This window comes from Lactuca virosa, chromosome 8 (genome assembly GCF_052849685.1).
Source record: "Lactuca virosa cultivar CGN04683 chromosome 8, Lactuca_virosa_CGN04683_v6, whole genome shotgun sequence".
NCBI lineage: Eukaryota > Viridiplantae > Streptophyta > Magnoliopsida > Asterales > Asteraceae > Lactuca > Lactuca virosa.
Window position 1 is genome coordinate 232,870,149 of NC_136433.1, and position 25,686 is coordinate 232,895,834.

Sequence of the window (25,686 nt, forward strand, 5' to 3'; positions counted from 1 at the left end):
GCTGAATTCATAATAAAATTCTAAAATTTGGGCAAAAAGGGTAAATTTTGGACCAAATTTGTAACAAAATTAAAATTTTGGGCCAAAAATGTAAATTTTGGACCAAATTTGTAATAATTTTTTAAATCTGGGCCAAAAATGTAATTTTTGAAAGTTGGATGACCTATTTACCGGGTCAAAGGGTTAAGTTGAATACGATTACCGGTATTTGGGACTTAACTGAATAAAAAAACATAATGACTAAATCGATTATGAAGTCAATATGTAATGACTTTAGTGCAGTTTTCCCAATTTAAAATAATGAACTTTTAATGAACTTGCTCACATGTATAAAATGGTCAATCAATAAACTAAAAATTCTAACATATTTTTTTTATAAGAAAAAACATTTCTAAATGGATGCCACCAATTTTAATTTATATCTTTTTTTTATAAATCAATATATTCATAATTAAGCCAACTAGGGCTAGCCTGGCTGGTAGAGAGTAATACCTTTTGGAGTAGAAGCCCCAGGTTCCAAAGTGGGCAAGAAAATTCTAACTAACGAGTAGACTAACATACTAATCAACTAATATGTCTTACAAAAAATATATTTAGAATTAAAATTTATATATACACTTATCATGCTATATAGAGAAATGTTGATTCTATTCTTCTTTATATTTAATTGTGATGAAATAACTTTTTTTTGTATTTGTAACTTTATAGAAAAAAGGTTTTATATTAACTGTCTAGAAATTTCTAACTTTTTATAATTTTTATATATGCTTTATAAAAATAAAAAACATATATAAATAACCAAAAAACCTAGTGGCCCGCTATTACATATGTGAGATGTAAATCATGTATACAGCAGCGAACAAGTGGGTAGCACGAGTATCCAACGAACCCAATTCATAATGGAATTGAAACTCTTACACTGCAGCTGCTGAGATTCAAACCTTCATCTGCTTATACACAAAAGCAAACCATGAAACTTATACATCTAACTTCATATCCTTATGCATTGTCCTAAGAACCAACGACACTTGTTCGACTTGCTCCTTAGTGGAACAAGCCGAAAGAAGCACTCTCGCAGTTCCCCCATCCGGATAACATCCATCCGTGATCATTTCCTCAAATATTTCCAAACACTTCGAATATTGTTTCTTCCTAGAATACGCTCCAAGCCTAGAAGTCCACGTCACCACATCCCGTTGCAACTTCTTGGAGGGCAACAGTCGGAAAATCTCTTCCATTTGTTCAAAATATCCCGCACGTCCATAAATGTTGATCAAGATATTGTATGTTGTGATATCGGGTACGTATGGTTTGTTGTTTTCCATAACGGATAAAACTTGTTCCATCTTTTTGAAATGACCAAAACGCCCGTAGACGTTTAGCATGGTGTTGAGCACAAATGTGTCGGGGTCGAGTCCGGACTTGTGCATTCTTGTCACTATTTCTTCGCATTTTATAATGTTGCCAACTTTTGAGTAGGCAGATAGAAGCACCATATGTGATTTCATTGTTGGCTCAATTCCTAGCCTTTTCATTTCCTCAAATACTAATCGAGCATCTACACAAAGAAATAAAAACAATCGAGAATGACATTTACAACATTGTACTTTGAAATTTTACCTAATTATAGCAATGTGAATGTCATAGTACAATTGCATATTCACTGTCCCCATATATATGAATAGTGAATATGTGGTTGTTATGCATCTAATTTTTGGCGTAGAAGCACCCAAAACGACGTAGTTTTGACTAAAAAAATCACTTTGTACAAAAATTTCTAAACTTGGCAACCACGTGAAAAAAGAATTAAAAAGCTTTTTCTTACCCTCATGAAGACCAGATCTTCCATACGCATCAACCATGATGTTAAATGATGCTCTATCTGGTTCACATCCCATATGCTGCATTAATGAAAAGATTTCTGCAGCACCATAAGGAAAACCTGCCCGGCTGTTGGAAAAATATACAAAATTTGTTACATTATGTCAAAAAAGATCATAATAAAAGGGACCCACAAGATGAAAATGTTAAATGATGACCTGTAAGCTTCCATGAGTGCATTATAAGCATAAACATCAGGCTCAATTCCAGCTTCTTGTAGCTGCTCAAATACATCTTCTGCTTTCTCACAAAGTCCTTCTCTAGCAAATGCATTTATCAAAGCAGTATAACTACAAATATTCGGTTTGCACTTTTGACTTTTCATTTCATTGAACACCTTCAAAGCCATGTATGAACGATTTGCCTGGAAAGTATACAAAACAAACTTAAAACCTTGCAAAAAGGTGAACAAGAAAAGAACTTCAATAGATAAAATATATTGTTTTTTTTTAATAAATGAAAACTGCAATTTTTATCACCTTCCCGTATAAGTTTATCAACATTGTATAGGTATCAGTAGAGGGTTGGCAGCAATTTCTCTTCATCCTTTGGAAAATCTCTACAGCTTTCTGTGAGTTTCTTCCCTTTATCAGCCCATCAATATAGGCATTATACACCACAGCACCTGCAAGAAATAGCAATATACTTTCATATATTTATATTTGTTATAATTTATATCATCCGATAGAAATTGCAATGATGTAATAAGGATGCTGTAATACTTGGTGGAAGACTGTAATTCTTCATTTCCATAAAGACAGCTTCAGCTTTGTCTAGTAATCCAGATGTACAATAGGCTCTTAGAAGAAGGGCATAAGTGTCCTCAGTAGGAATGCATCTAGCTTCAAGTAGGTTGAAATAAGTAGATTCTGCTTTTTCAGGGGATGACTTTTGGCCAAAAGCATCTATAAGTAAATTGTAGCAAATGACATCTGGCTGGAAACTACTCCTGTACAATATCCATTCACACATCTGTAATGAGAGTAGATGTTGACAAATGATCAAACAAATATGTCACAAATGTAATATAAAGACACCAAAATGGTTGTTAGTTACCAATATGATTGGATCCCATCTTTTATTGAGACGAAATTGAACAGCAACATTGATGATATCATCCCATGTAGTGTGAGTGGGAGGAAGACTATTAAGAGCATCCCATACCCTGTTCACATCACTTTCCTTTTTCATGAAGTTCAAAATCTGTTGTGCATCAGGACTTAACACTGGAAATATTCCATCCACAAACCCTGATCCATATTTCCATCCCTGTCCCCTTAAAGAACCCCCTATACAGAAATAATATAATATGCATTTCATAAGATTATTAAAACAATACTTTAGATTCTAAGATAATGAAAAAAGAACTTTTTTACATACCTCTTTTCCTTGAAACTTTTTTGTGATTGAAGTTTCTTAATTTCCCCTGCTTGTCTATGTAAAGACTATCACGTTTGAATTTGTCTCTAGGCTGAGCATCAGAATTTCTGGCTGTCCATCCATGGTTGCACTTGCAACTTCTTGGGTAGATAAGGAAATAATTTGCAGCAAATTTGATAGTCAGCCTACAAACAGCAAGTTCAACACTAAGAAAAAGATATGGAATTACTTCAGAAAATGTACATTGCACCCATACAAAAACTTCATCAGCATTGTACTTCGATTGTGATTTGTTCCATTCATCTCTTATTTCCTTACCACTCATCACTAAATAGTAAATGCATATGTCCTGTAAAATTCACAACTTGAAAATGCTAATTACTCATTTATGGATTGTCAAACACCACAATCTCGTAAGCATTGTACTTCGATTGCGATTTTATTCAATTAATTCCTATTTTGCTAATCACTCGTCGATAAATTATCTTTCCTGTAAAATTCTTAAAGTGGTTTTTGTTGCAAATAATCGTGAGAAAGAGAAACTTACATCTAGAATTCGACTGACGAGATGAAGATAGACCTTCTGTTGCCGTGGAATCGGTGTGAGAGAGCATGAAAATATCTGCAGAAAAATTCGGAGAAGAAAACAAATTCATATAATCATATCTCGTTGTGTAAACGGTCACTAGTTGTTCAAGCGCTGAAATTTTGGATAGAACCGGAGGAATTATGGTTGTAAAAGTGCAGTTTATTTGTATAAAAATAACAAAAGTACAAGGGGAGGAGTGAAAGATCATGTAAAGTTAGAGGACCAATGATAAAATTAAATTAAATCAATTTGTCACATAGAAGCCTCTCAATTCCCCTGCACGGGTCCAGATTCCACAGTTCAATAGACGCCGTCTCCGGCAGTATCTCGCCGACCTCTCCGCCTCCGGCCGGACGGCAATCAAGTAAGTTATACTGACACCATTTATGTTATCTGTATCAGAATCCTATGTGCTTATCCAGATCTCACCCAATGACAGCTCGACACTCCAATTTAGGTTTTACTACGTTCTGATCAGTTACGAATTTTCTACTGGATTCTTTTCTTGAATTGATCAAACTTCTGATTATCAGTTTTTTGGATTTTTTTTGTTTACTTCTCTACCCTCTGTGTTTGTGTTTGAATCTGGTGAGGTTTGTGATTTAAAAATGTCACAGTTGGATCCCGTTTCTTCTGTAGCGAAATGCAGATCAATCAAATAGATTAACATTATTGAAGATGAACACGAATTTGCTGTATTTCCGCAAAAAATAATATTTCATTGATTATTGAGAGTGATTTTTATCACTACTGAAATCATGAGTCTTATTTTTGTTCTGGAACCTAATTTATGTTTTATGTTTAGAGCTAAATGCAAGAAATAGCAGCATAGATTTATTTATACGTGTATAGTAGCATCAAACTTTCGAATGAACCTAATGATAAAATTGGCGTTTATGTTGCAGGAGTAATTAGAGTTCTCTTCAGGGAAAAATGAGCTAAAATCAAGTGAAAACAATGGCGCCCAAATATAACAATAGCAACAAACCTTTTACATGTTCAATTTCAACTTTCTTTCTCTCAATCTCCTTCCTTTTTGCCATCTTACTCTCCCTCTTTCTTCTATCATCTAATCAAACATCCAAATCCACATTACTCTCTTCATGTCTCATTTCCACTTCTACCCCCAATTCAATTAAAGTATATGTTTCAGATCTACCTCGATCACTCAACTATGGTCTTCTAGAAAAATACTGGTCTCTGTCCCATGATTCAAGGTTAGGAAGTGAAGTAGACAACCAAATCCGATCAACCAATTCTTGGAACAATAACAAAATCAAAAACATTCCAATGTATCCCGAGAGTCCATTGATCAAACAGTACAGTGCAGATTACTGGATCATGGGTGACCTGGCAACACCACAAGAATTAAGAACTACATCTTTTGCTAAACGGGTTTTTGCTCCTGAAGAAGCTGATGTCATTTTTGTCCCTTTTTTTGCAACAATAAGTGCTGAGTTACAACTTGGTGTTGCAAAAGGGGTTTTTAGAAAGAAAGATGGAAATGAGGATTATGCAAGACAGAGGGAAGTTTTGGATTTTGTTAAAGGGACTGAAGCTTGGAAACGATCAAATGGTAGAGATCATGTGTTTGTTGTTACAGGTATTATTATCTTTCTTCTTGTTTCCTTAATTAACTCTTCCTTTTTATGATTTCATATGCATTACATTATAAGCTTTGTAACAGACCCTGTTGCAATGTCGCATGTTAGAGAGGAGATAGCTTCATCCATTCTGCTTGTTGTTGACTTTGGTGGGTGGTATAGGGTTGACTCAAAAGCTGCTAATGGAAACACATCTGATCATATGATACAACATACACAAGTTTCATTGCTGAAAGATGTTATTGTGCCCTACACTCATTTGCTCCCGAGGTTGGACATTTCACAAAATCAAAAACGCAAAACTCTTCTTTATTTCAAAGGAGCTAAACATCGACACAGGGTATGTTCATGCTCTTCTACTTTTCATCATACTTTTAATTTTCATATTACAACATTATCCTCAGTGAAAATTGCTTTGTTTAGGGGGGTTTAATACGAGAAAAACTATGGGATTTACTAATCGATGAATCCAAAGTCATAATGGAAGAAGGATTCCCGAATGCAACCGGAAAGGACCAATCAATAAAAGGAATGAGAAATTCCGACTTTTGCTTACATCCAGCTGGCGACACTCCGACCTCATGCCGCCTTTTTGATGCCATTCAAAGTCTTTGTATTCCGGTGATTGTAAGTGACAACATCGAGCTCCCATTCGAAGGAACAATTGACTACACAAAGTTTTCGGTATTTGTAGCCGTGAGTGAAGCCCTACAACCAAATCGGCTTGTGAATCGGCTCAAAAGCTATACAAATTTGCAAAAAGATGAGTTTAGACAAAACATGGCTCGGGTGCAGTCGTTTTTTGAGTACGATAATGGTTACCCGGGTGGTGTTGGTCCGGTCCCGGTTAATGGTGCGGTGAATTTTATATGGCGGAAAGTGCATGAGAAGTTGCCGGTGATTAAAGAGGCGGTGGTTCGAGCGAAGAGGAAACCGGCGAATGTGGTGGTCCCGCAACGGTGTCATTGTACTTGAATTAAGAAAATATAGCAAAAATTGTTTAAGGGTTCGAATCTCAGCAGCTGCAGTGTGGAGTTTCAGTGCCAATGTGGATTGAATTGTTATATGGGAGGTATCTTGTGGGTTGTTGTGTATCTGATTTACATCTGACATGATAGCTGTTGTGGCTGTGGTTGCTTGGAAGAGTAAACATTTTGTAGGAAAATGTTTGTTTTGGGTTGTGTATAATGGGATTTAATTGTTGTGTTTGTTATAGTACGTTATGTTTCGGTCATTTATGATCCAAAGACGAAAAACTGAGACGGATATTGTTATGTGATAGTGTTACGACTAAAAAATATTAACCGATTTGTTTCGTCTGATTTTATTTTATTTTTTTACTCTCTTTGTAACATCACTAATGGGATAAGTTAATTAGCTCTTGGTATGCATTAATCAAAGAAAGAATAAAATGGAACATTACAGTGGAATAAAGAAAAATCATTTTTGGTTATCATTAAGAAATGGAATGAAACATTCCTCATGAAATGTGAATCCTTGTAGGTTGATTTTCTTTGTATGGGGAAAGAATGTTTTTTTATTACTTTAGGCAATAGAATGATATATACTATAAGTATAAATTATTTGCATTCGTATAATCTTCTATAAATACTAACCCTTTTGAAATTTTTAAAATTGATAATCTTTTTTTTTTAAGATAAAGAAAATACTTTTCTATTATATTTATATTTTAAGATTTTATGGTGTGCAATTCCTTTTATTTTGTAACTTTTTAAGATCATTGATAAAAAAAATCAACTATTGCGTATTTTGAATGAAATAATATATGTTTACCAGTTTATATGCAATTTTTTCATTTAATTAAATTTATTTTGATAAGATAATATTTTTTTCCTTTATTTATCAATTTTACTTTATTTAGTTTTTTATTTATCATAACAAACAAACAACATGTTTGAATGATTCATTTCAAAAAACCAAATATGACAATAAAATGTAATAATTCATTATATTACATTGTTATTATATTGTGTTCATTTTGTTCTATCATACCAAACACCATGTTATAGTTATTACTTTAAAGTTTGTAGGCTCGAAATTATTTAGGAAAATATAGACAAACGAAATTTGAAGATTAAAAAGTTGCATTGGTTGTATCATATATGTGACCCACTTTACCCTTGACCACTTTTTTTTTCTTTTAAACCTATGTAAGTGACACATGTTCTCTTTTTTTCACTAAAATCTCATATACGTGACCCACTTCATCCTTGACCTCTTTTTTTTTAACCTATGTAAGGACCACATGTTCATTTTTTAGAAGAGCATACACATACACTTATTATTTTACTTCTAAATTATTATCTTTCATCCACAAGACTTGAACGTAACCTCTTTAACTGAGTGACTCTTATCCGTCAACTTTTAATACCGTTAAGACAAATGTCATTTGGAAGCACATCTTGTCTTTTAATGTGGTTTTTAGACGATAACATTCTTAGGGACCACGCATGCAATTTTTGGAAACCATGGAGATGACTAATTTTTGAAAATTTAGACTGAAACAATAGATAGATGTAAACCATACCAAAACCATAAGTTACTCTTATATTTATATATAAATAATTACAAAAATGATGTAACATGTTTAAAGGACTAATGACATGATATGGTTTAAGAATTATTAACCCTAAAAACCTTTTTTCCAACTTTTAGCAAACAACATCTATAATAGATTGTAGAGCTTTTTAATTCAACTTTTTCCTATTTTGTTTTTCAATAAAGATAACATTACGTAATTTAGCAAAAAAAATACATCTCCCAATTGAATGACACTTTGGAAAATGACGGCTGACTACAGGTTGTTTTCACAAGTAGTCGAATTAGATATGTCATGTGGCATTTAAATACGGTGTTTCGACAACTCAACAAAAGTATTCTTTTATTTATATATATATATATATATATATATATATATATATATATATATATGATGTAACATGTTTACAAGACTAATGACATGATATGGGATGGTTTAAGAATCATTAAACCCTAAGAACCTTTTTTTTCTAACTTCTAGCAAACAACATCTACAATAGATTGTAGAGCTTGTTTATTCAACTTTTTCTACTTTGTTTTACCATAAAGATAACATTATATTGTTGTTTGTTTTTCCAGGGATAAAATATTTGCAGTCTACAGACTATATCCGCAAACCTCTGTAGAAAAAGAGGTTAATCAAACATCTACAATCTGTAAGAAGAAGACTGTTTGTTTTTTAACGTTTGCAGACTGCTAAAATAAACTTGAATTCAAATAAACTATTTTACAACCATAAAATAGTTTTTCAACACTGAAATTTAAATAATTTCAGTCCTACAACACTCAAAACTTAAATAAAATTCATATAACCTGTGACAACCCGAAACTTTTATCATGTGCAATTGATCTGTATATCAATATTAAACTCGAATTTATCATCTTTTAACGAAATTGTGGGTCCATATGAGTGCTCTAGGCTTAGTATAACCTAGATATGAGTCTTAAGAAGGATAAGAAAGTGTGTAGCATCACAAAATCGGGCCAAACACACCAAAGAAGGTGTGTGCGGCCGCACACCAGCGTGTGCGGCCAGCCAGCCGCACACCCAGCCGCACACACCCTCCAGCCTCACACCCGACCCTATATATTGAAGGAGACCCCCTTCATTCACTATTTTCTTCTTTTGGCTGCACCCTACTCTCTCTCTCTCTCTCTCTCTACTTTCTCTCTCTAGAAACATCATCCAAGAACACTCTAAAGGCCTCAAAAACGTGAACTACTCCATTATTCAGCTTGTTATAGTGGTAAGACACCTGAATCTAAGCCTAAAACTCATAGTGTTCTTCGTGTTCTTCATCCTTTGAAGGTGTACGGCCGCACACCTTCATAAGGTGGCCGCACACACACTAAAACTCTCCAAAGTGAAGAGTTTGGCCTTCATTTACTAGTAGGACTTAGTATTAGCACAAGAACACCTCAAAATCGACATTTCGGGCACAAATGAGGAGTGTACGGCTGCACACTCCTGTGTACGGCCGCACACACACTCTGTACGGCCGCACACTCCTGTGTGCAACCGCACACGCAGCCTGGCCGCACACCCACTCAAATGGCCGTACACCTCCCTTAATTGATCATATAGGGTCCCGACAAGCATTTCCAAGTCTTTAGGGTGGTTTCAGGTCATGTTTAGCCATAAAACACCCTAATTCTAACACACATATGTGTTATCACATGCTAATAGGATCCATTTGCGTGAGAAACATCGGTTGACACTCAACACTCGTAACCAACTGTGCTTTCGAATCTACGATAAACAGTGAGTTCATACCCCAACATTTTCCGTGTTTTTAATGTTTTCAGGGGGGAATACAAGCAAAAGTACAAGGAAACTTGTGCTCAAAATTATCTCGTTTTGCATAAAATGATTTTATGTTCAGTATGCTTTTAACTCAGAAAACCGTTTTACCAATCGATTAAAGAAATCAACTTGTAGAAACAGTTTTCATATCTAAAGCAAGAAACTGATGAATCATGTAATAATATGTATTATCTTACAAAGGATTCATGCAAATCATAAACAGGATTTTCGTATTATTACTTGTAAATTTGTTAGGCTAAGTTTGAGACATGTCTTTGGTAATACTCCCCCGAATTCGTGAGTGGAGGACTACGACTTATAACCAGAATCTCTTGGAGGGAGAACGTGACTATTGTGTATAGATCTATATGGGACTGACTAACCCGCACCCTCGCTGCTAGCTACAGCGGAACCGTTAGGTTCAGGGGTGACAAAGTCATAAAAGATACTGGCCCCCGTCCGTGCCTTATCCAGTCTAAGTACGGTTATGGCACTCACAACTTAGGTAACGAGAATTTACTTATGTAATAATGAAATCAATGAACTAACCTCAAAGTAATAACCGATTTGATTACTAGAGGGCATCAGTAACACCCTTAGGATCTAGTTCACTACCTATCTTATTAGTTTTATTTACGTAATAAGGCTAATACATCTCACAGTGAGTAACCAGGGTTTTTCAAAGAAACTACATCTATCGATACAAGTATGATAGATACCTGTACACCTCGTATTATAATCAAAAATCAACTATCAACTTTGAAGGAAAATATAGGGTTTTCCTGGGATAACTTAACCTTTCATAAAGCAGGTTGTTTAACGTGTAACCAATGGATAATCAAATCTCTTTCATAAGAAAATATGGGATTTTCTTGGGAAACAACTTTTCAAATAATCAAAGAAACATTTCTTTCACCGGAATCAAACGCTTATGAACTCACCAGCTTTATGCTGATATATTTTAAAACTGCTTGTATTCTCAGGGCATCAATAGACAGGTACTCTTGCCAACTTTTGGAGAAGACGGAACACTCTGAAGTCACGTCTTTTACTTTTGCTATATACTGTTATGTATAAATCATGTTTTTGAACAATGTAAATATTCATATTATAATGTAATGGTTGTGTTTACTTCGCTTACTATGACACAACTGTTGTGATACTACGCATGACGTCCTCCGCCTCGGAACGTTTCCGCCATCGGTTTCGGGGTGTGACACCCCCTGAAAACATTAAAAACACGGAAAATGTAGGGGTATGAACTCACCAGTTTTATGCTGATATATTTTAAAACTGCTTGTATTCTCGGGGCATCAATAGACAGGTACTCTTGCCAACTTTTGGAGAAGACGGAACACTCTGAAGTCACGTCTTTTACTTTTGCTATATATTGTTATGTACAAATCATGTTTTTGAACAATGTAAATATTCATATTATAATGTAATGGTTGTGTTTACTTCGCTTACTATGACACAACTGTTGTGATACTACGCATGACGTCCTCCGCCCCGGAACGTTTCCGCCATCGGTTTCGGGGTGTGACAGATTGGTATCAGAGCTATTGTTTATAGTGAACTAAGTATACCGAACCTTACATGGTATACAACTATAAACACTAAGGGGCTGAAGTGCTCTGAACTAAAAGTATACTTTTAAAAATATAAGTATTTTTACAAAAAGTATACAAGTATACCTACATACCAGAATCCGTATCACGAGTAGAACAAAACAAAAGTATTTTGGATGTTGAACACTGCGGTTAAACCTGGGTAGTTACGTAATCATGTCTAGGGTCAATATAGCCTGATCAACTATATTCATTCGAGACATGACCAACATGTGTTTGGGAGTGACTTTGGTGTTGCAACAGGCCTAAACTTACCCGGTATCCATACAACTTAAAATACTATAGGAGTATTTTAGTCAGAGCCGAATACATGGTAGAAATTCATTCTTAGTATTGCTACCTATTCATTTCTTAGCGATAACTTACTTGCATTAGTAACTTTCCCTTGCTTATCGCTTAGTAGAACACTCCAACCATCGTAATGAGATATATATTCTTGCTTCATATCTCTTGGTTCGATTCAGAGGACTTACCACCCTCTTCTTCCTGATTCTTTTTAGAACAAGATGCCTCCCCGAAGAAGACCTATCAGAAGGAACAACGACACTCCACCACCACCACCGCCCCCTCAGTTCGATCCCGTTATGTTCCAAGCAGCTGTTACTGCTGCTGTGACTGCCGCAATGGCACAAGTTAATTCTGGCGGATCTAGTGGGCAAGGAAGTGGTACTTATTCCCAAAATCAGGAAGGTGGCCAAGGACACCAGAAGGAGTGTTCTTATAAGGACTTTATGAACGCGAAACCCACATCCTTCGACGGCATTGGGGGTGTTATTGCCCTGACTCGATGGTTCGAAAAGATCGAGTCCATTTTCGAAATCTGCTCCTGTTCAGAGGTCAACAAAGTAAAATTCGCCGCTTGCACCTTCGCCAACAGGGCACTGACCTGGTGGAATGGTCGGGTCAAATCCCTAACCCTACCAGTGGCAAATGTTATGGGTTGGGAGAGCTTGAAAGAGCTCATGCTTGCTGAGTACTGCCCTCGGGTCGAAATGCAGAAACTGGAGCACGAACTCTGGAACCTAAAGATGAAGAGTTCTGATATTGCCGCCTACACATCTAGATTTAAAGACCTAGCGCTTCTCTGCCCGGGGATGGTCACCCCGGAAAGCAAAAAGGTTGAAAGATACATTTGGGGGCTGACCCAGCCGACCAAAGGAAATGTCTTGGCTGCCAGGCCAAACACCTTCGACAGCGCTAAGTTTCTGGCGCAGACCCTCATAGATCATTGAGTCGATCTCGATGAAGTGACAGCCACTCCTGAACCGGCTAAAGGGAGTGGTGAGAAAAGAAAATTTTGGAAACAGAAAAAGGGTCAGTCTTTGCAGGAACCCTCAAAGAAACAACAAACGGTAGCAGTCCACGCTACTACTACCCCTATCGCTGCTCCTGCTACTCAAGCACCTGCTAGCAGGTATACTGGTACCCTCCCTTGGTGCAATAAGTGCAGTTATCATCACCGCATCCCTGGTCCATGTCGTGAGATGCTCTGTAACAACTGTGGTAAAAAGGGCCACCTGGCTCGAGGCTGCAAAAACCCAGTCCAACCAACTGATCAGGCCTCTGGAGCAGGTGTTGGTCAAGCCTGTTACGGCTGTGGGGAAATCGGGCATTACAAGAGGAACTGCCCAAAGGCAGTAACAACTGGCAACACCGGGAGAGTACTAACTATGGGGCAAGAGGAGGTCGTGGCTGACCCTACCGTTGTGACGGGTACGTTCCTCCTCGATAACTCTTATGCATGCATTCTTTTCGATTCTGGTGCTGAAAGAAGTTTTGTTAGTCATGCATTCAAGCATTTTCTTAAACATAAATCCCAACCTTTAACCAAAACGTTTACCGTCGAAATGGCTAACGGTGAGAAAGAGAGCACTAATGACATATTCGTGGGTTGTACCCTTACTCTGAGCGACCATTCATTTCCCATCGATCTTATGCCAGTTTACATAAAGAGCTTCGATGTCATCATCGGCATGGATTGGCTGAGCCCCAATCATGTTGATATCCTTTGTTACGAAAAAGCTATATGTCTCAACCTTTCCCCGGATGAAACTCTTGTAATCTACGGCGATAAACTCAGTTCAAACCTTCGCATCATTTCGTGCATCAAAGCCTAGAAACTCCTGCAGAAGGAGTGTTATGCATTCCTAGCCCACGTCATTAACGAGAAGCAGGAGGTTAAAGACCTCGAGAGCATCCCCGAAGTCTGCAACTTTCCCGATGTTTTTCCCGAAGATCTCCCGGGAATCCCTCCCGAACGCCAAGTCGAGTTTCGCATCGACTTACTCCCCAGAGCTACTCCCGTAGCTAAATCTCCATATCGCCTAGCACCAGCAGAAATGCAGGAGCTATCTAGTCAGCTCAATGAGCTGCTCAACAAAGGATTCATCAGACCGAGTTCCTCACCCTGGGGAGCGCCGATCTTGTTCGTGAAAAAGAAGGATGGATCCTTTCGGATGTGTATTGATTATCGGGAGCTGAACAAGCTCACAGTCAAAAAGCGTTACCCTCTTCCTCGAATCGATAATCTCTTCGACCAACTTCAAGGAGCCAGTTGCTTCTCGAAAATAGATTTAAGATCAGGGTACCATCAGCTACGAGTCCATGATGGTGATATTCCTAAAATAGCATTTCAGACTCGACATGGTCACTACGAGTTCGTAGTTATGCCCTTCGGTCTAACCAACGCACCGGCTGTGTTCATGGACCTGATGAACCGGGTGTGCCGTCCTTTCCTGGACAAGTTAGTCATCGTGTTCATCGACGATAAACTTGTCTACTCAAGAAGCGAGGAAGATCACAGACAACACTTGAGATCAGTGCTGGAAACTTTAAGGACGGAGAAGTTGTTCGCGAAGTTCTCCAAGTGCGAATTCTGGATTCGAAAAGTAACCTTCCTAGGTCACGTGGTAAGCGAGGAAGGCATACACCTGGACCCCTCCAAAATCAAAGCGATAGAAAACTGGTCAGCACCGAAGACACCCACAGAAATCCGTCAATTCTTGGGTCTCGCTGGCTACTATCGTAGATTTATCCATAATTTCTCCAGAATTGCCAAACCCTTAACCACTCTGACTCAGAAAGGCGTACCCTTTTGATGGAGTGAGAAGCAAGACACTGCGTTCCAAACATTGAAGCGAGCCCTATGCAGCGCACCTATTTTGTCCCTGCCCGAAGGGACGGAGGACTTCGTTGTCTACTGTGATGCATCCAATCAGGGCCTAGGCTGTGTGCTCATGCAACGGGGAAAAGTCATTGCTTATGTCTCAAGACAGCTGAAAGCACACGAAGTCAACTACACAACACACGATCTGGAATTGGGAGCAGTAGTCTTCACATTGAAGATATAGAGACATTATCTCTACGGAACCAAGTGCACCATCTTCACTGACCATAAAAGTCTGCAGCATATCTTCGACCAGAAGGAGTTAAACATGAGACAACGGCGATGGGTTGAGCTACTCAGCAATTACGAGTGCGAAATCCGCTACCATCCCGTCACGGCCAATGTGGTGGCAGATGCCCTCAGCCGGAAGGAGTACTCAGGTCGTAGAGTGAAGGCACTGACCATGACTATCCATTCCCATTTATCCGCATAAATCAAGGAGGCTCAGTTGGAAGCCTTAAGACCAGAGAACATGCCGGGTGAAGCCTTGAGAGGAATGGAAAAGAACCTAGAGATCAAGGGAGACGAAGTCTATTACTTCATGGACCGGATCTGGACCCCAAAGTTCGGTGGTTACAGAAAGGTTGTAATGAACGAAGCTCACAAGACCAGATACTCCGTTCACCCAGGATCAGACAAGATGTATCTCGATCTCAAGAAACTGTATTGGTGGCCGAACATGAAAGCAGAGATCGCTACTTTCGTGGGCAAGTGCCTGACTTGCGCCAAGGTGAAGGCCGAATATCAGAAGCCCTCAGGTCTACTCCACCAGCCAGAGATACCTGAATGGAAGTGGGAGAGGATTACTATGGATTTCATCACCAAATTACCCAAATCTCCGAGTGGGTACGACGCCATCTGGGTAATTGTCGACTGACTGACTAAATCCGCCCATTTCCTGCCAATCAAGGAAAACTTCAAAATGGAGAGACTCACGAGAATCTACATCCGAGAGATAGTTCGACTGCATGGTGTGCCTGTGTCCATTATCTCCGATCGAGATAGCAGGTTCACTTCGAGGTTCTGGCAGTCACTACAGAAGGCTCTTGGAACTAAACTGGATATGAGCACAGCTTACCATCCTCAAACAGATGGACAGAGTGAGAGAACCATCCAAACCTTGGAAGACATGTTGAGAGCCTGCGTCATCGATTTCGGCGCGTCTTGGGACACTCATCTTCCTTTGGTTGAATTTTCATACAACAACAGTTACCATACCAGCATCAAGGCTGCGCCTTTCGAAGCCCTCTATGGTTGCAAGTGCAAATCCCCTCTGTGCTGGGCTGAGGTGGGCGACACGCAGCTAGCCAAGGGACAAGTCCCTGACAGCACTCTCACTAGTCCAGAAATCATCCGCGAAACCACCGAAAAGATCGTACAAATCCGGGAACGACTTAAGGCCTCTCGAGATAGACAAAAGAGCTACGCCGATAAACGACAAAAACCCTTGGAATTCCAGGTTGGAGACCGTGTCCTGCTAAAAGTCTCACCCTAGAAAGGCATGATACGCTTCGGAAAGTGTGGAAAACTAAACCCGAGGTACATAGGACCGTTCGAGATCCTCGCCAGGATCGGTCCTGTAGCCTACAAACTCCAATTACCTCAAGAGCTTAGTAACATTCATCCCGTCTTCCACGTCTCGAACCTTAAGAAGTGCTTATCCGATGAAACCCTTACAATCCCTCTCGATGAGATCGAAATCAACGAGAATCTAAACTTTGTGGAAGAACCAGTCGAAATCATGGATAGAGAGATCAAACGAACGAAACAAAGTCGCATCCCGATAGTGAAGGTTCGCTGGAATGCCAAGCGGGGACCTGAATTCACTTGGGAGCGCGAAGATCAGATGAACCAGAAATATCCCCATCTCTTTCCTACTTCATGATTTGTATTCTATGTTCGAATTTCGGGACGAAATTCCCTCTAACGGGGGGATGATGTGACAACCCGAAACTTTTATCCTGTGCAATTGATCTGTATATCAATATTAAACTCGAATTTATCATCTTTTAACGAAATTGTGGGTCCATATGAGTGCTCTAGGCTTAGTATAACCTAGATATGAGTCTTAAGAAGGATTAGAAAGTGTGTAACATCACAAAATCGGGCCAAACACACCAAAGAAGGTGTGTGCGGCCGCACACCCGCGTGTGCGGCCAGACAGCCGCACACCCAGCCGCACACCCACTCAAATGGCCGTACACCTCCCTTAATTGATCATATAGGGTCCCGACAAGCATTTCCAAGTCTTTAGGGTGGTTTCAGGTCATGTTTAGCCATAAAACACCCTAATTCTAACACACATATGTGTTATCACATGCTAATAGGATCCATTTGCGTGAGAAACATCGGTTGACACTCAACACTCGTAACCAACTGTGCTTTCGAATCTACGATAAACAGTGAGTTCATACCCCAACATTTTTCGTGTTTTTAATGTTTTTAGGGGGGAATACAAGCAAAAGTACAAGGAAACTTGTGCTCAAAATTATCTCGTTTTGCATAAAATGATTTTATGTTCAGTATGCTTTTAACTCAGAAAACCGTTTTACCAATCGATTAAAGAAATCAACTTGTAGAAACAGTTTTCATATCTAAAGCAAGAAACTTATGAATCATGTAATAATATGTATTATCTTACAAAGGATTCATGCAAATCATAAACAGGATTTTCGTATTATTACTTGTAAATTTGTTAGGCTAAGTTTGAGACATGTCCTTGGTAACACTCCCCCGGATTCGTGAGTGGAGGACTACGACTTATAACCAGAATCTCTTGGAGGGAGAACGTGACTATTGTGTATAAATCTATATGGGACTGACTATCCCGCACCCTCGTTGCTAGCTACAGCGGAACCATTAGGTTCAGGGGTGACAAAGTCATAAAAGATACTGGCCCCCGTCCGTGCCTTATCCAGTCTAAGTACGGTTATGGCACTCACAACTTAGGTAACGAGAATTTACTTATGTAATAATGAAATCAGTGAACTAACCTCAAAGTAATAACCGATTTGATTACTAGAGGGCATCAGTAACGCCCTTAGGATCTAGTTCACTACCTATCTTATTAGTTTTATTTACGTAATAAGGCTAATACATCTCACAGTGAGTAACCAGGGTTTTTCAAAGAAACTACATCTATCGATACAAGTATGATAGATACCTGTACACCTCGTATCATAATCAAAAATCAACTATCAACTTTGAAGGAAAATATAGGGTTTTCCTGGGATAACTTAACCTTTCATAAAGCAGGTTGTTTAACGTGTAACCAATGGATAATCAAATCTCTTTCATAAGAAAATATGGGATTTTCTTGGGAAACAACTTTTCAAATAATCAAAGAAACATTTCCTTCACCAGAATCAAATGCTTATGAACTCACCAGCTTTATGCTAATATATTTTAAAACTGCTTGTATTCTCAGGGCATCAATAGACATGTACTCTTGCCAACTTTTGGAGAAGACGGAACACTCTGAAGTCACGTCTTTTACTTTTGCTATATACTGTTATGTACAAATCATGTTTTTGAACAATGTAAATATTCATATTATAATGTAATGGTTGTGTTTACTTCGCTTACTATGACACAACTGTTGTGATACTACGCATGACGTCCTCCGCCCAGGAACGTTTCCGTCATCGGTTTCGGGGTGTGACATAACCACATAATAATTCTAGTCTTACAATAACAATTCATTTCATATTTTGCATTAACTGCTTAACAATTTCATCTCGTAATTGAATTACATTTTTACGGTTCACTGTAGTACCATGTGTAACAACCTCGTCTTGATTATTATCAATGCGCACATTGTTATTTCGAAACATGACATTGTTATTCCGATAAACCGTACCGATTTCAGTTTAACTAAACTAGTATATTTAAGTTTTCCAGTTTTATTAACCAAACCGGTAAAATATTAGTTTTTTTATTCGGTTAAAATTCATTTTTTTTTGTAATGGACAGTTAACTGAAAAAACCGAATTTTAATCCAATGTTTAGGAAGGTATTTAAGTTTATCATTCAAAATTTATAATGTATTTTTATTTATTAAAAATTGATAGTTTTATTTCAATTACCACTAACATTTCTGTGTATTATTCTTTATAATACTCTTTTGTTACTAACCAAATATTACTTATTGTAATTAAGATATTTATGTTTGTTATTCTTCATTTATTTGTCATTCAATATTTGGATTACAAAAAAATAATAATAATAATAATAAATAAATAATAATCTAACCATGAAATCAAATAACAATTATGATTTTTTTTATCATTATACATCTAAAATTTATTTGGATAATTACGAGTAGAAAATAAACATCCGATTCAACCATTCTCATTAAAAGAGCAACGTTAGCATGTTTATGTTATATATTTTATGTTTTTTGTTTATTTAAATCTAGATGACATTTGAGAGAAATGTCTTTCCGTCCGCAGACGTTAGTCAATGTCTTATGGATAAGAGGACGCTATGTGGTATTCTAAAAAGCAAACAGTCTTCCAGCATACATAACATAAATGCTCAAAAAGAGTTGTTTAAAAAAACAAAACAAAACAAACAAACACCACTTATGTAACCCAATGAAAAGCATCTCCCAATTGAATGGCACGTCGGAAAACGACAGCTTCCTAAATGTCGTTTCCATAAATAACGTCGAATTAGACATGTAATGTTGCCTTAAAATACATTGTTTTCAACAACTCGGAAATAGTCTTCTTAAATTATATAGGATATAGATATAAATAATTACAAAAATGATGTAACATGTTTAAAAGAGTAATGGCATGATACAAGATAGTTTAAGAATCATTAAACCCTAAAAACCTTTTTTTAGAGTAAATTACATGAATGGTCCTTTAGCCTTACACTTTTTCCCCAAAATGGTCATTACAAAACTTTTTCCTCTGAGATGGTATCTAAGGACCAAACATTGCACACAAATGGCCCTTCGGGTGGATGTTCGTTTGATGCACCGTTAACATGTCTCATGTGCCTTGCACATGAGGGCATTTTCGTCATTTCACCTAACGGACCATTTATGAAATTTTCTCTAACTTATATACTCTCTCTCTCTCTCTCACACACACAACTATAGCTACATTTGATTGAGTCATCATCGTTTATGGAATCTACAATACACTAATGTGTCATTATACGGGTTTAATGATAAATTTCACATACAAATCTATATAAACAATGTTCAATATGGTTATTAAAAGCAAGTACATGTGCACATATAGAAATTTTAAAGGCAAAATGAGCTATCAGTTGCTTTCTTCTTCTATTTGAGATACAGATGCATCATATATGTTCTCTTAAGCATGTAGTAGATAACAGTGTTGCAGAAATCGGCGATAAATCGTTTGGAAGCCTTGAACTGATTACACTTAGGGTGTTTGGCGGAAATTGGTCAAAATCGGTCAAACTCGGGTTTGACGGCCCTTGGTCGGTCCTTGGCGGTCATAGACGGTAAATATTTAAAAAATTCAAATTTTTTATTTTCAAATATTACACCAAAATTTTAAATTTTCAAATTTTTAAGTTTTCAAATTATGAAAAACTCCTATAATTTTAGTCTAATTTATAAAAAAAGTCTCAAACTGATTTTTGTTTACAGAAAAGCACAGAATACCGGCTAAACTTCGAAAAAACCCTTTTTGCCCGGTTTCAAAGATTTAGCCGGTATTCTGTCTTTTTTCGTTAGTTTACTCAAAATATTATGATTTTTTTGAAAATTACCCGATAACCAAAATATTGGGACTTTTCTGAAAATTACTATGGAATTAATGAATATTATTATTAATAAATAATTTATAAACATATAATTTTTTTATTATAAACAAAGGAAATACATTTAGCTAATTTCTAGGAATAGAATGGTTGACTATGTACTTCTCTATTGTTTGTTGACCACTTCAAAGTCCTTATGTTCCTCCTATGTATCGTTGTGGGTGTCATAGTAAGAACTAACTTGTTAGGCGTGACCAATACAAGATTTGATAATATTTATCAAGGTTCTAAATAACGTAAGGCGTGACTTGGCGGCAATGTCAAGCCTCAAGCTTTTCCGAGCCTTGGCGAGCCACGTCGTTTGTAAGGCGTGACTTAAGGCGGCAATTTTGTATATAATTAATGTTTTTATATGTATTTTCATCTATTATTCTATTTTATATACATATATGAGTTAAAGCGGCGTTTTGGTAAAGTTTGGCGGCAGGCACAAGCCTTGGAGCCATGGCGCGCCATGGCGAGCTTTTTAGAACCTTGATATTTATTAATACACAAGCAATAAGTGTCTACGTGCTATTAGACATGACGCTATATGATCACATGTTATTAGAAAATATCATTACACAACGATTCTTGAACATATAGATATTTTATTATGTTCTTTAACCTAATTACCACCTAACCTCCATACATTACCCGGTAACAACCATCAAATTACACACATCTATCGAGAGTGAAAAGTAAACTTTGAATGACAATTTAAATAGATAATCACCCTTCACTTGTTTCCATATAAACTATCATTCATGGATCACTTTTCGCATTTGATAGATGTGTGTTAGTTGATGGTTGTTAACATGTGAGGCATGGATGTTGAGTGGTAGTTAGGTTAAAAAACATAAGATGAACACCAACATTAAAGGAACATTATCCGAGTACATCTCACCATCATATCCACAACAATTCATAGGAGGAACGTAAAGAGTTTGAGTGGTCAACAAGCAATAGATGAGTACTTAGACAACCAATTTATTCCTAGAAATTAGCAATAAATGTATTTCCTTTTTTATAATAAAAATATTTTTTGTGTTTATAAATGATTTGTTAATAATAATATCCATTAATTTTATGGTAATTTTCAGAAAAGTCTCAATATTTTGGTTATCAAGTAATTTTTTAAAAAGTCACAAAATTTTGAGCAAACTAACGAAAAAGGACAAAATACCGGTTAAATCTGCGAAACCGCCCGAAAAGGGTTTTTTCGAAGTTTTAACCAGTATTCTGTGTTTTTCTGTAAACAAAATTTAGTTTGGGACTTTTTCATAAATTGACCTAAAATTTTAGGACTTTTCTGGAGATTTCCCTTTAAAATATTATACTAAAATTTTCGAATTTTCAGATTTTCAAATACTAATTTTTTGAGGATCCCGATTAATCGCCGTCTAGTCCGATTAATCGCTTAACGTCAATCGACCGTCGAGCGATTTTCACAACCTTGACAGACAAAAAGAAAATTTATTGATTTCCATTTGTGTGGCTTGTTTTAGATGACCGGAAATCCGTAGAGACTAAGCTTTGACTGATTTCTGTGGTTTGTTTTAGATGTTTAATCTGTATTGAACAAAGCCTTCACTTCAAATCCTGCTCTTGCATAGATGTTTCATTTCACTTTGACATTTTAACAAACACATGGCGGGCAAAAAAAAGTTATTGATTTCCATTTTATGGCTTGTTTTAGATGACCAGAAATCAGTAGAGATGAAGCTAACAAATGTAATAACAAATGTACCGACTCTGCTAGGTCACCAAGCTGACGGAGAATGCCAACGGATCCAACCATGGAAACACCTTCAAGCAAAGCTTCATGATCATCTTTATATGCTGCTTCATATAGCTCTTGATCAGCCAAAGAAAAATAAGGAATTGCTTGCTCGCCTCTCATCTCCACCAAGCCTCTTATTTCCCACCCATTTCAAGCTCGCACCACCCACCTCCCTCGATTTCCATTTCCATTGCTTCTAATCCTAAAAGAATGACATCGTCTAAGATCTCCAATGTCCTCTCTGACGACAGGTTAGATTATACCAAATTCATGTGGCTTTGAAATGTGGTGTTTTCAACAACTCTGACAAAAGTCTTTTTAAGTTGTATAAGATATAGATATGAATAATTATAAAAATGATGTGAAATGTTTAAAAGCCTAATAACATGACTGGGGATGGTTTAAGAATCATTAATACCTAAAAACCCTTCTTTAACTTTTAGCAAACAACTTTTAGATTGTAGAGCTTTATTTTATTCAACTTTTTCTATTTTTATTTTATTTTGCCATAAAGATAATAATTATATAATCCAGAACATTCAAAATACTCGTACTATAACACAAACCAATCTCATGACTTATTTGTAGGTTCCACAAAGTTTAATTAATAGAACTTAATATACAAAAGAAAAAAAAGAAAACTTTTTTTTTTGAAAAATGTCTCTCGTCAAGTACTTGTAATTGCGTACATCATTCTTTTTAAAAAAATGCACAATAGTTTTTGCTTTTTACATAAAGCTCAAACACTGGATTTAGACATGAAAATATGACCTGAACATTTACAAAAGGGAAAATGACTTATATGGGTAACTATGTTTCAAAATCGTTCAAAAAATATCATTCAAGTTTGGTGTGTTCAAAAAACACCATCCAAGTAAAGCATTTGTATAAAAAACACCAACAAAGAACATTCTTTGTTCAAATTTGACCTTTGGTAACCGGCAATTACCGGTAAAAAATAAGTAAAGGAAAAAAACAATAGGAAATGACTCAAAGAGGTAACTATGTTTCAAAATCGTTCAAAAAACACCATCCAAGTTTGGTATGTTCAAAAAACACCATCCAAGTAAACTTTTTGTACAAAAAACACCAACAAACTATATGTTTTGTTCAAATATTACCCACCGGTAATTGGTTCTTACAGGTTAAATGATAACTTGGCTTAACTATTATGACATGGCATAATAATGATTGACAAAACAATAAATGATATATTCCTCCACTAAAAACCGATTTAGGGTTTCTTCATGAACGAATGACTTCTTCTTCTCCTATGATTGCTCTTCTTCTTCTAAAGTGATGATCTCGAACTCAAGTCCAAAACCCTAAAACTTTTCTAACATAAACCTAAACTTCATAAAGGCTCGAACTGATACTTACTGATATGCCCTTGGGCTCAAACACAAACCGAACACTCGGTCCCTACTCGGTTGGACCTTGGAATGACGAAATCTAATTTAGCATTAAGGTAACACTAAGAATTGCAATCTGAAGGCCATAACCCTCAGGATGGCTGTCTGATGCCTAAATTAGCTCCCGTAGATATAAAGAATGACGAAATCACACTTAGAATGAAGAAGTTATGGCCTTCGGAAGATTGGCGGTTCTTGACCCTAGCCGAGTACGTTGCGCGTACGCTAGGAGTACGCCGGACGTACTGGCTCGACATCCGGATATGATGGGACTGTGCACAGACTTGTTTAAGTTAGGCCTCGGGCCCACCTGATTGTAGCAGGTCATTTTTTGGCTAAGGCCATGTTGGGGGTTCTTAGACCATATTAGGCCTTAGATGCCTTGTAGTTGGGCTTGGATGCCTTTTTGGGCTTTTTATGGATTTGGGCCTTAGGGGGAGGGAGGTCCATTGAGGCAGGGGTAAAGGAGCCCTTTTTGCCTTAAGTTAAGAATTAGGGTTTTGGACTTGAGTTCGAGATCATCACTTTAGAAGAAGACGAGCAATCATAGGAGAAGAATAAGTCATTCGTTCATGAAGAAACCCTAAATCGGTTTTTAAAGGAGGAATATATCATTTATTGTTTTGTCAATCATTATCATGCCATGACATAATAGTTAAGTCAAGTTATCATTTAACCTATAAGAACTAGTTACCGGTGGGTAATATTTGAACAAAACATATAGTTTGTTGGTGTTTTTTGTACAAAAAGTTTACTTTGATGGTGTTTTTTGAACATACCAAACTTGGATTGTGTTTTTTGAACGATTTTGAAACATAGTTACCTCTTTGAGTCATTTCCTATTGTTTTTTTTCCTTTACTTATTTTTTACCGGTAATTGCCGGTTATCAAATGTCAAATTTGAACAAAGAATGTACTTCGTTGGTGTTTTTTATACAAATGTTTTACTTGGATGATGCTTTTTAGACACACCAAACTTGAATGGTATTTTTTGAACGATTTTGAAACATAGTTATCCATATAATTCATTTTCCCACTACAAAATTACAACTTTGACTGCTTTGATTTCCCACGCTTGTTTCACCATTAAAGTACAACAATATATGCAAAAGGTACTGCCCAACAAAGCCTTTTCACACTTGTTGATGTGGAGGTCTTCCAAGCTGGACTTCCTCGCCGGCCACCGTCTGCCCCATATAAGCTCCTAAAAACGTCGATAAACTAAGCTTATCAATGGCTTCTCCATGATGCGATTTGCAGACCAGATAAAGCACTGTTTGGATCACAACGATGAGCAGCAAGAACATCAAAAGCAGAAACCCACATAAGATTCCAATCATCACCCTCCAAACCATCGCCAAATTGAAATTTACTCCCCCATATTCTACGAACCACTGATACACAACAAGTAATCCCTCCAAAAAACCATACAACACGAATGCAATTCCCATTCCCACTTTCTTCTTCCCATTTGCGAGATCCTTACCTTTCCTCAAAGCTCTATATCCATGGCTATTTTCCAGAACAGTCACAACGCTACCCAATTCACAAACGAGGGTCATGTATAAGAAACCTATAACGTATAAGATTCGGATGATAAGCGTAAGGAGTAAACTCAGGGTTGAGTAATGAAAGATAGATCTGGTTATAACGAGTGCCACTTCGCCGATTATGTCGTAGATGAAGAACGCGAGATATATGAATACGAAAGTGACAAGGAGTCGTTTCCAGACCTTCGGGATGATTTTCATGACGTTTTGGAAAACGATTTCTCGGTCGCTGTAGATGGAAGCGATGGTGAAGACGACGGCGGCGGTGGAGAGGAGGGAGAAGACGGTGAGGAGGATGAAGTAGGCGATTTTGAATAGGACGTAGTAGAGCCATTCGATGGCGCTTACGTGGAGTCGATAGTAGGAATCGGTGTCAAGCAGCAATGAATTTCGTTCGAGTTTCCAGAACAAATAACGGGAGATTTCGATGTGAGCTAAGAAGATGATTGTGAGAGGAAGGATTAAGGTAAGAATGATTTGTGCGAAGATTTTTTTCCATGAGAAGATAGTTTTGAATGATTGTTTGAAGATGCCGAAGAAGCCAAT

The 25,686-nt window shown here is 37.1% G+C and overlaps 3 protein-coding genes across 3 annotated transcripts; 1 reads left to right on the forward strand and 2 right to left on the reverse strand.

Annotated features, from left to right (window-relative positions):
- Positions 1–768: 768 nt before the first annotated feature.
- On the reverse strand, positions 769–3,977 carry LOC145129609 (Tetratricopeptide repeat (TPR)-like superfamily protein). Its single transcript, XM_079064379.1, has 8 exons — positions 3,809–3,977; positions 3,262–3,446; positions 2,938–3,170; positions 2,604–2,853; positions 2,361–2,506; positions 2,040–2,245; positions 1,826–1,950; positions 769–1,558 (listed from the first exon to the last, which is right to left on the reverse strand). Coding segments are annotated over exons 1-8 (1,728 nt in total). The 5' UTR covers positions 3,811–3,977; the 3' UTR covers positions 769–977.
- Positions 3,978–4,087: 110 nt separating this feature from the next.
- On the forward strand, positions 4,088–6,776 carry LOC145129610 (Exostosin family protein). Its single transcript, XM_079064380.1, has 4 exons — positions 4,088–4,214; positions 4,756–5,453; positions 5,538–5,794; positions 5,878–6,776. The coding sequence occupies exons 2-4, from the start codon at positions 4,808–4,810 to the stop codon at positions 6,427–6,429; spliced, it is 1,455 nt and encodes a 484-aa protein (XP_078920506.1). The 5' UTR covers positions 4,088–4,214; positions 4,756–4,807; the 3' UTR covers positions 6,430–6,776.
- A 17,947-nt stretch (positions 6,777–24,723) lies between these two features.
- Positions 24,724–25,152, reverse strand: LOC145131321 (uncharacterized). The gene has a single exon (XM_079066027.1). It carries the CDS (start codon positions 25,150–25,152, stop codon positions 24,724–24,726), a length of 429 nt encoding a protein of 142 aa, XP_078922153.1.
- Between the last annotated feature and the right edge of the window lie 534 nt (positions 25,153–25,686).

Bases quoted from the DNA above. Each gene is read 5' to 3' on its own strand.
- LOC145129609 (XM_079064379.1), bottom strand. The intron at 3,171-3,261 runs GTATGTAAAAAA...ATTTCTGTATAG, and splicing joins AAAAGTTTCAAGGAAAAGAG to GGGGTTCTTTAAGGGGACAG. The intron at 2,854-2,937 runs GTAACTAACAAC...CTCTCATTACAG, and splicing joins GATGGGATCCAATCATATTG to ATGTGTGAATGGATATTGTA.
- LOC145131321 (XM_079066027.1), bottom strand. From the start codon at position 25,152: ATGACCCTCGTTTGTGAATTGGGTAGCGTTGTGACTGTTCTGGAAAAT.
- LOC145129610 (XM_079064380.1), top strand. From the start codon at position 4,808: ATGGCGCCCAAATATAACAATAGCAACAAACCTTTTACATGTTCAATT. The intron at 5,454-5,537 runs GTATTATTATCT...GCTTTGTAACAG, and splicing joins TCATGTGTTTGTTGTTACAG to ACCCTGTTGCAATGTCGCAT. The intron at 5,795-5,877 runs GTATGTTCATGC...TGCTTTGTTTAG, and splicing joins GAGCTAAACATCGACACAGG to GGGGGTTTAATACGAGAAAA.